At 44.5% G+C, this 10398-nt stretch overlaps 1 protein-coding gene across 2 annotated transcripts; it reads left to right on the top strand.

The window, feature by feature from the left end:
* Window positions 1-3937: 3937 nt before the first annotated feature.
* Window positions 3938-8917, top strand: LOC119341414 (atherin-like). 2 transcript variants are annotated; one of them, XR_005165091.1, is made up of 8 exons: window positions 3938-4424; window positions 5008-5441; window positions 6343-6495; window positions 7293-7385; window positions 7939-7997; window positions 8215-8281; window positions 8384-8477; window positions 8587-8605. XR_005165091.1 is itself a non-coding variant. In XM_037613289.1 (7 exons), exons 1-7 carry the CDS (start codon window positions 3989-3991, stop codon window positions 8797-8799), a joined length of 1482 nt encoding a protein of 493 aa, XP_037469186.1. In that variant the 5' UTR covers window positions 3941-3988; the 3' UTR covers window positions 8800-8917. The 2 variants fall into 2 exon arrangements, 1 of the variants encoding a protein (XP_037469186.1); XM_037613289.1 differs by lacking the exon at window positions 8215-8281 and having other exon boundaries at window positions 3941-4424; window positions 8587-8917.
* The last annotated feature ends 1481 nt before the right edge of the window (window positions 8918-10398 follow it).

The raw sequence follows: 10398 nt of genomic DNA on the forward strand, positions 1-10398 counted from the left end.
AGGCCATGTCTATACATGCTAGGCTCGTCAAGTTAACCTAAGTGTTTCGCGTGTGTAAATCTGGCTTACACCCGTTGTATGTGAACGTAAGAATCTATCACACCCGATCATCACGTGGTGCTTCGAAACGACGAACTTTCGCAACGGTGCATAGTTAGGGGGAACACTTTCTTGAAATTTTAATGAGGGATCATCTTATTTACTACCGTCGTCCTAAGCAAATAAGATGCATAAACATGATAAACATCACATGCAATCAAATAGTGACATGATATGGCCAATATCATTTTGCTCCTTTTGATCTCCATCTTCGGGGCTCCATGATCATCGTCGTCACCGGCATGACACCATGATCTCCATCATCGTGTCTCCATGAAGTTGTCTCGCCAACTTATTACTTCTACTACTATGGCTACCGGTTAGCAATAAAGTAAAGTAATTACATGGCATTGTTCAATGACACGCAGGTCATACAATAAATAAAGACAACTCCTATGGCTCCTGTCGGTTGTCATACTCATCGACATGCAAGTCGTGATTCCTATTACAAGAACATGATCAATCTCATACATCACATATCATTCATCACATTCTTCATGGCCATATCACATCACATAGCATACGTTGCAAAAACAAGTTAGACGTCCTCTAATTGTTGTTTGCATGTTTTACGTGGCTGCTATGGGTTTCTAGCAAGAACATTTCTTACCTACGCAAAACCACAACGTGATATGCCAATTGCTATTTACCCTTCACAAGGACCCTTCTCATCGAATCCGTTCCGACTAAAGTGGGAGAGACTGGCACCCGCTAGCCACCTTATGCACCAAGTGCATGTCAGTCGGTGGAACCTGTCTCACGTAAGTGTACGTGTAAGGTCGGTCCGGGCCGCTTCATCCCACAATACCGTCGAAACAAGATTGGACTAGTAACGGTAAGCATATTGAACAAAATCAACGCCCACAACAACTTGTGTTCTACTCGTGCATAGAAACTACGCATAGACCTAGCTCATGATGCCACTGTTGGGGAACGTAGCAAAAATTCAAAATTTTCCTACGTGTCACCAAGATCTATCTATGGAGAGACTAGCAACGAGGGGAAGGAGAGTGCATCTACATACCCTTGTAGATCTCTAAGCGGAAGCGTTCAAGAGAACGGGGTTGAAGGAGTCGTACTCGTCGTGATCCAAATCACCGGAGATCCTAGTGCCGAACGGACGGCACCTCCGCGTTCAACACACGTACAGCCCGGTGATGTCTCCCATGTCTTGATCCATCAAGGAGAGAGGGAGAGGTTGAGGAAGACTCCATCCAGCAGCAGCACGACGACGTGGTGGTGGTGGAGGAGCATGGCAATCCTGCAGGGCTTCGCCAAGCACCGCGGGAGAGGAGGAGGACTTGGGAGAGGGGGAGGGCCGCGCCAGAACTTTGGTAAATCTCCCATGCGCCTCCCCACTATATATAGGGGTGGAGGGGGCTGGTTCCTTGCCCTCCAAGTCCATTGGGGCGTTGGCAAAGGTGGGAGGAAAGAAATCCCATCATTTCCTTCCCCACCGATTGTTATCCCCCCTTTTTAGGGATCTTGATCTTATCCCTTCGGGATATGATCTTATTCCTTCTAAGGGGGAATCTTGGTGCGCCTTGACCAGGGGTGTGGGGCCTTGCCCCCACTACCCACGTTCATGTGGGTCCTCCCATGCAGGTGGGCCCCACTCCGGAACCTTCTAGAACCTTCCCGGTACAATACCGAAAATTCTCGAACATTTTCCGGTGGCCAAAATAGGACTTCCCATATATAAATCTTTACCTTCGGACCATTCCGGAACTCCTAGTGACGTCCGGGATCTCATCCGGGACTCTGAACAACATTCGGCAACCACATACAAACTTCCTTTATAACCCTAGCGTCATCGAACCTTAAGTGTGTAGACCCTACGGGTTCGAGAACCATGCAGACATGACCGAGACGTTCTATGGTCAATAACCAACAGCGGGATCTGGATACCCATGTTGGCTCCCACATGTTCCACGATGATCTCATCGGATGAACCACGATGTCAAGGACTCAATCGATCCCGTATACAATTCCCTTTGTCTAAGGGTATTGTACTTGCCCGAGATTCGATCGTCAGTATACCGATACCTTGTTCAATCTCGCTACCGGCAAGTCTCTTTACTCGTTCCGTAACACATCATCCCGCGATCAACTCTTTGATCACATTGTGCACATTATGATGATGTCCTACCGAGTGGGCCCAGAGATACCTCTCCGTCACACGGAGTGACAAATCCCTGTCTCGATTCGTGCCAACCCAACAGACACTTTTGGAGATACCTGTAGTGCACCTTTATAGCCACCCAGTTACATTGTGACGTTTGGTACACCCAAAGCATTCCTACGGTATCCGGGAGTTGCACAATCTCATGGTCTAAGGAAAAGATACTTGACATTAGAAAAGCTTTAGCATATGAACTACACGATCTCTGTGCTAGGCTTAGGATTGGGTCTTGTCCATCACATCATTCTCCTAATGATGTGATCCCGTTATCAACGACATCCAATGTCCATGGTCAGGAAACCGTAACCATCTATTGATCAACGAGCTAGTCAACTAGAGGCTTACTAGGGACATGGTGTTGTCTATGTACCCACACATGTATCTGAGTTTCCTGTCAATACAATTATAGCATGGATAATAAAAGATTATCATGAACAAGGAAATATAATAATAACTAATTTATTATTGCCTCTAGGGCATATTTCCATCAAGCTCTATGCTTAGCGTCGACGACGACGACGCCCACGGGCGTCGCTTTCTTCCTGAAGAAGTCGTCATAGTATTCCTCTCGGTGCTAGGGTTCCGGGTCAAAACCCGTGTCTGCTTTGGACTTGGCAGCGGTGACGCTTGGCGCCATTCTCCCTCCCGAGGGCGTTGTCATGGAACTTAGGTGTTATAGGGCATAGTGTGGCGTTGTACTCTTCTTCCTTTGTTCTTTGTCGGTAGCGTAGTCGTTTCTGTGTGATTCGGTTATCTTGGGATCGACATTGTATGATGGCTACCTCACCACCTTGTATCATTCGGCCGTGTACTTTGTCTGGTTTGTGCTTTATCTATAAAGCGAGGCGAAAGCCTGTTTCAGATATATGACATACGGACGGTATTCTTCTTGCTGCCGGTCCAGGGTAGTTTTAGTGTCATGATCGGGATATGTGATAGCCTGGCTTAATGGGGATGATAGACTACTCATATCAATAAGGAATTCCTTCTTTTCCGGGAGCCCATTCGGAAAGAACTCCAAAGTTAAGCATGCTCAGCTAGGAGTAATTTCAGGATGGGTGACCGACCGGGAAGTTGCTTCCGAATGCACATGAGTGAGAACAACATGCGCAGAAAAGACTAGTATTGATTTGTGGGACCAGTCTAGATCCCGCCAGTAGTAACGACCACCGACGGGTGTGTCCGGGGCGTTACAAGATAGTAAGGCAACAACGTCGTAAAGTTACTAATGTCCTCCCCACCCTATCCCTGCTCCATCAGTGCACCGAGCATAGATAGAGGTCGCGTGGAGTTGTGTTTCCAACCGACTGTTTTGGTCTGAGTCGTTTGTGTATTTGCATGTTTGGTCCTTTCAATCTATATTTTTCTTCGTCAATGACAGATGTTGTTTGGGCTTTGGGGTTCTGGCACGACAATCTTTTGATTGCCAATTATAATAAGGTTTGTATTTTTTGATGCAGGCGGCGTGCCTTCGACTTTTTAAGTGTTTGTAGCCGTGAAATTGGTTATTATTATCAATACATTGGAGGATGTTTTTTTAAGTGATTAACTTTTCTCAAAGACAAATTCTGCAAATCAACCGCACATTCCACGGCGACGTCGGCTCACTCGCCGCGCCACGCCGGACAACGGATAAGTAACAGACGCTTGGCTTGGCTTGTCGGCTTCCGGCACCAAGCACCTCTGATCCGCCGGGGCCGCAAAGCAATGGCCGCCGCAGCGGCAGCAGGCGCGGCATCCTCCCTTGTCCCCTCCACTTCCCAGCGCCGTCTCCCCTTCCGTCCCACCCCCACCCGCCAACCCCTCCTAGCCGCCAACAGGACCCTGACGCTCTCCCCGAAGCCACCCCGCCTCCTGCATCCCCTCGCCGCGTCCTCCTCCTCTCCGCCTCCGCCCGAGGATGCTGAGCCAACCGACCCCGTCAAGCTCGCCTTCGCCCGCGCCGCCGCGTACAAGAAGGAGAGGACTAATCCGACGCCCAAGCCACCGCCACCGCCACCGTCGCCTTCCCCTCCGCCGCAGCCTTCCGCAAAGGAGTCCAGCGGCAGCAAAGAGGCATTCGAGCGGGCGCTGGAGTACAGGAACGGCAACGGGGGAGGACTGGACGGCGGCTCCCCGCTTCTCAATCCGTCGCCGACTTTCGGTGAGTAGAGGCGCCAAGCTTCTCGCTAACTTGGTTGGTTTGCGTAGTCTCAGGATGCGCTCTGCAGGGTGCAGAAGTCGTTTACAATCAGGTCATAGTAGAAACTGTTGAAATCAAAAGGAAATGGGTGCGTGTTTTAAATTGAGACGTGTTAGTCGCTAAATCGAGGTGTCAAAGCGTCGTTCTGTTCTTATGATCGCTCGTTATGTGTTGCTGAAGAAAATGTGGTCGGAGCTGGGGATTAAGGGGTGTTTTAAAGCACAGTTATTAAAATGTTGGTCGGAGGCCTTTGCCATTGTGGTGAGGTACTTACAAAGTTTCTCTATCTTTCTGTAATTCCAGTTCTGTTTGTCCCAGAGAGTTAAAAGTATATTTGCATATCATCTGAATTCTAGAACAGTAAACCATGATGCCGTTTAATTTGTTTCGGTACTGGCCAAAAAAGAAAAAGAAAATCCAGTACTGATTACTCCATATCAAATCCCCCAAATGAACAGTTAACTGCTCTTCGAATTTGCACAAATAATTGATTCTTTTATTTTTTTTCTATTTCAACAGCAACCATGATTTGTTTTATTTGCAGGCCAAAGCACGTTTACTAGTAAAGAAGGTGCATTTGGCAAAGTGGCAAAGAAAAAGGGAGGGTATGCGTACGATGAGACGGACTTTTTGGGCCTCGGTTTCTTCGAGAAAAAACGTTATCAAGGTCCACCACCAGGGCTATCTCAAGGAATTGATCCTTTTTCAAATGAAGATTTTCCTGAGGTGGAGATAGTAGTTGGCGACCCTAGTAAATTTGGGAAGTCTCGTCGTTCAACTGAAAATCAACCTCTAGATGATAGCGAGTCTGAGGAAACTTCACGTTCAAAAGACGGCAAACAAAATGAAGATAGCAAGCTTGAGGAAACACCACTTTCAACTGTTATTGAACCTGAAGATGACGAAAACTCAGAGTCGTACAAACCCAGGGTTACAACGTGGGGAATGTTTCCACGGCCACAAAATATTTCAAAGGCGGTAAGATCAAACAATTTCCTATCCCTCTAGTTTTAAAGGATGCTGCAATTATCATTATCTTTGAACCGGGTTATCCCCCTTGCAGCTGTTACACTGAGCAGTGATTTGATTAGAGTGGAATGATATAATACAATGAAATGCATAATATCTATGTGCCATTTATTCTCTGAATATTCTTGTAACTTTGCTCGGAGAAAGTGAGAACCATTTGTTATGACTTGACTTTGGGGTCTGAACCTAAAGATTTTCTGGAGACACATCTATCTCTTTGAACAAAAACTTGTTGAAGTCATGGCAAATTGGTAATGTTACTGTAAACAATTTCTGGTCAGCGTATTTAGTGTTAATCCATTGGAAGTATTCACTATAACGAAATGGGAAATTATTCAGCGTAATATTATTTTTTACAGGATAACCATTCATCAGAGAATATAATTTGAACAGTCATATTGGTGTACAATGTTTGATCCTAGTTCTGGACATTTCATATGCCTTGTTAAGGACAACATAGCATCATTCACAATGGCTCTAGGCCACTGTCCAAGAACCACATGTAAGGAGTAGGAATTATGCACATCACATATATTTGGGCAGGTTTAGACTTTTAACAATTTTTTAGGTATTGCCATGTCTGAAATACAAGATAAAAACACTTCTAAAATTTTCTTGCTATCTACACTGCTTCCTTCTTGTTTGATTGATATAATTGGAAAAACATCTAAAATGCAGTTGAAACTGATTCTGTAGTGATTGTGCTCTTTTGCATTGTTCTATACATGTTTCAAAATAGTTTCCTTTGTAAAACCATTAGCAATTTATTTGATGTAATTGAGTTAGAGAATATAGGCTCGTAGTAGTGCTACCTTTTCCCAGTTTTGATATTTCCTTACTTCCTCATTAGTATGGTGGTGGAAGAAATATAAGCCTTGGTGGAGAGACTCAAAGTGCTGAAGAGAAAGCAGCTAAAGATAAACGTACCAGAGAACTACTAACTGCGTATATTGGTGGAAAAAACAAGACACTCGATGCAAAAACAAAGGCAGAGTGCACCAAGGTACATGACTGAAACATCATTCCATATAAATTAATCGGCAGTGGTTTGTTTATTAAGTACCCGTGGACACTTTATGTGTGGGTCTTCCTGTGTCAGTCGAGGAGCCTTTAAATTTTTTTTATCGGCACTTTGTCTGTGTACTTGCAGGATATCCTGTATCTATTTGTGGTTGAATAGAGAACCTATACATATTTATTTTGTCATGAATTAACTTCTGACCAATGAACCAAGTATTTTCTTGCTAGCAACCTTTTTGTATATAATACAAGCTTCTTACTCCGGGCTGTGCACAAAAAACACACAGCCATTTTTTGGATGGTGAACGTGGTGGCAATGATGTATAGTAGGAAAAATATTGGATGTTGTTTGGTAATATTAGAATCCATCTTGTGATGAATCAGAATAATAGCTAATAAGATAGTTCAGGTGGAGGTTATTAAATAATTGGTGCGAAATATTTTTTTGTAGAGCATGGATAACTGCTAGTTTTTCATTGGAAAATTGTTGATGATTGGGCAAGCTAATCAGTGTAGTATATGCATTAGTTAATAATGAATATGTTTTGCTCATGAGCAAGAGAATAGTGAGAGGAAAATTATTGTTTATATGAAAATTTTGAAGTAACGACATTGCTTTTCTAAGATCATATTTAGGTTTTGAAGTCAATTGTCACATTCTCCTTTTGAACCCCCGTGTTAATCCATATGGATATACCTATTACTTCTTTAATGTCATGAGCTTTTGATGTTTTCATACTTCGGTTTACGATAATGATTTTTATATTTTGCATGTTTAAGGCACTGAAGGAAGGTGACGAACTTATGAATGCTGGAAGGCTGAAACAAGCTTTGCCTTATTATGAAAAAGTGATGCAGGCTGCGGACTTTAAGGTAAATGTTATCATTAATGAAATGTTGGCTTGTGGTAAGTGGACCTCTCTTCTGCACTCTTTTTAATTGTGAGAAAGCCAATATTGTTGCTGTTTTAGTTCCGAATCACAGCAATAGCACATCATAGCCCTTCCATTTTATGCTCGAGTACGTTAGACAATAAAATCGCACCCTTGTGGCAGAAAGTCCTGTCTTCTACAGCAAATTGCCCCTTCATGCTAGGCAGATCCATCCAACTTCTATCTGTGCGCTGGGTCTATCTCCAATTTAATTTACATCTTAGGATATGCATATATAGTCCTGATTTTTGCACTAGAACTACTACGGGTATTAGTTTTGACCATTTTGTTAGGACATGGCATCTAAAGGAATGCAAGTGCATTTGCTGTAGATACTTAAAAGTAAGCAGCATCATGCCGGTGTATACTATGCTTTAGTTCAGATACGAAACCTCTGTATTTTGTCACACAGATGCTCCTTGTGATATGCCTGTATTCCTGCTTCATTGTGGTGTCCTTGTCGTATCATTTTACTCAAAGTAAGTTACGTGCAGACCGAACTTCATGGAATGGCTGCTCTCCAGTGGTCCATCTGTCTGGATTCACTCTGCAGGTACCCTTTGCTCCCTTTGCCATTTCATGCATTGCCATTCAATTCATCAATCATGCATGTTTTCCCTGTTTAAGGTGCAAATGCGACGCAACATTCCAATCCCCTGAACAAACCTACTATATATTTGGTTCTCCTGTTTTGGAACTGGTGTTTTCTATCGTTTACTGTGATTACTGTGTATGTGAATCCATATTCATGCCCACGTTCCGGTGTGCAGATTTTTCACATGCATCCGATGAATTTTTCGTATAAGCTGCACATGAACTGAAACATGCACCAATACTGTCAGTCTGTCACAACCTTCATGTTTCTCTAGTTTTGAAACTTATCTGTGTGTGCGGTTTCCTATCTAATATTCCCTCATTGGTGGATGTACTTTTGGGCAGGTCCAAGGAAGCCATGGGCATGTATAGCAAGCTCAAGTACCACCCAAACGATCGCGTCAGCAAGAAGGCAAAGATGTTCATGTTCAGCTTTCAGGTAAGCGTCTCACTCAAATGCTCATGCAACGTCTCCCCCGCCCTTTCGAACAAGGCCCGGAACAACCGGGCGCCTGAATGATTTCCTTGGTCTCTCCCGTCGTGCGAAGGCGGCGGACTTCCTGAAGGTCGACGGCGTGCCAGTGCCGCGCAACACGGGCTACGAGGGGTACTTCGACCAGTTTGGCGGGCAGAGGAACTACTACGCGAACCCGGACGAGCCCGAGGTGGGGATCCGGCAGATCATCCCGTACATGCTCTTTCTCGTCTCCCCCATTTTCTTCGTCGCTTTTATCGCTTTGAGAAAGTCTTTGATGCTGTAATATAAGAAACGAGAAAGCTATATTCCTGCCGTCCGAATTTTTGCAACAGATACGGACGATGTCGGAGCCATTGGATCGTGATCGCCTGGCTATTATTTTAGGTAGCGATTTGCGCGGTGGGACAGCTGGGCGTTGACCACGTTTTACTGGAAGGTTGCCGTTTCACGTTTTGTGGGAGGTCGCCGGTCGCCGCGATTTTAGCAGGGGCTTTTAATGGGTAAACCCGGGCAAACGTCGGGCCGGGCCGGGTTTCGGGCCGGGCTTATAAAAGCCCGACCTTCATTTCCCAAGCCCGAGCCCGGCCCGAAGCCCGAAATACTCCCTGTTTTCAAGCCCGAGCCCGCCCGAAGTTAAGCCCGAAGCCCGAAAGCCCGGCCCGAACGCTGTTTTTTAGTGTACGCACGTGCAAGCCCGGCCCGAAGCCCGAAAGCCCGGCCCGAAATACATAAAAAATGAAGCCCGAGCCCGGCCCGAACTATCTTCCGGGCTGCAAAACTAGGCCCGAGCCCGGCCCGAACGTCAAGCCTGGCCCGGCCCGGCCCGGGTTTTTCGGGCCGGGCTCGGGCCGGGCTGCCCATGCCCGGGTTTAGTTGCCGTGATTTTTGGGCGTTACCCATTTTCTCTCTCATTGTTACACTTTTTTTTAAGCCAAAAAATTACATTGTGAACAGGATTCAAACTCTGGACCAGTTCATGATACAAAGAGGCACTAGCCACTACGCTAGCACAACCTTTGACGCATTTTTGAACTAGTTTTCTAATTTGTACGCTACACAGACAACAAATTTCCTTTGCCATTCAGAGTTGATCATGGTTGCTAATAAACAGAGCGAAGGATCCACCTTATCGAGACTTTGTACCTACACAAATGTTGATCCAAACAAATTGTTGAAACATACCTGCGCTAATTTTGATGTAAATCACATGGTAATTTACTTGACGTAGTCACAAATTACATGCAAGCACTGAGGTTACTTTCATTCGGGAGAAATTTTTATTGAACATTCATTTTTTTATATTTTCGTAAGCAGGCGATGATGAGGATTCGTAAGAAATAATCTTAGATCAAGAAAAACAATGTTCAATCAATTCTGAAAACATGCTTCAGCGTGTACTTGATTTGGGAGGAGTTGAGTAGATTAGGAATGTCCGGCGCCCATCCTCTTCTGCATCAATTTTGAAGAGTGGAAAGATCCACCATCTCACAACATAGTTACTATGCGCTATAGTTACCAACATGGTTATTTTGTAGTTATCGGGTTAGATATACTATAGTTATCAACATGGTTATTTTGTAGTTTATTCGGCAAGATCTACTATAGTTATCGGGCAATATCTACTATAGTTATCAACATGCTTACTATGCAGTTATCGGGCTAGATGTACTATAGTTATCAACATGGTTAATTTTTGTAGGTATCAGGCTACATATGGTATAATACACCCCCGATAGCTTATGCGTAAATAGCATGATATTTTACACACCACAGACATGATAACTCATGCGCAAACATCGTGATAACTTTGACAGGGAGAAAAAGTTGAAGACATCACCCGATAGCTTCTACGTAATTAGCATGATAATTTACACAACATAAA

This window comes from Triticum dicoccoides, chromosome 1B, assembly GCF_002162155.2.
Source record: "Triticum dicoccoides isolate Atlit2015 ecotype Zavitan chromosome 1B, WEW_v2.0, whole genome shotgun sequence".
Taxonomy (NCBI): domain Eukaryota; kingdom Viridiplantae; phylum Streptophyta; class Magnoliopsida; order Poales; family Poaceae; genus Triticum; species Triticum dicoccoides.

Bases quoted from the DNA above. Each gene is read 5' to 3' on its own strand.
- LOC119341414 (XM_037613289.1), top strand. From the start codon at position 3,989: ATGGCCGCCGCAGCGGCAGCAGGCGCGGCATCCTCCCTTGTCCCCTCC. The intron at 7,386-7,938 runs GTAAATGTTATC...AGTTACGTGCAG, and splicing joins TGCAGGCTGCGGACTTTAAG to ACCGAACTTCATGGAATGGC. The intron at 8,478-8,586 runs GTAAGCGTCTCA...CGTCGTGCGAAG, and splicing joins TGTTCATGTTCAGCTTTCAG to GCGGCGGACTTCCTGAAGGT.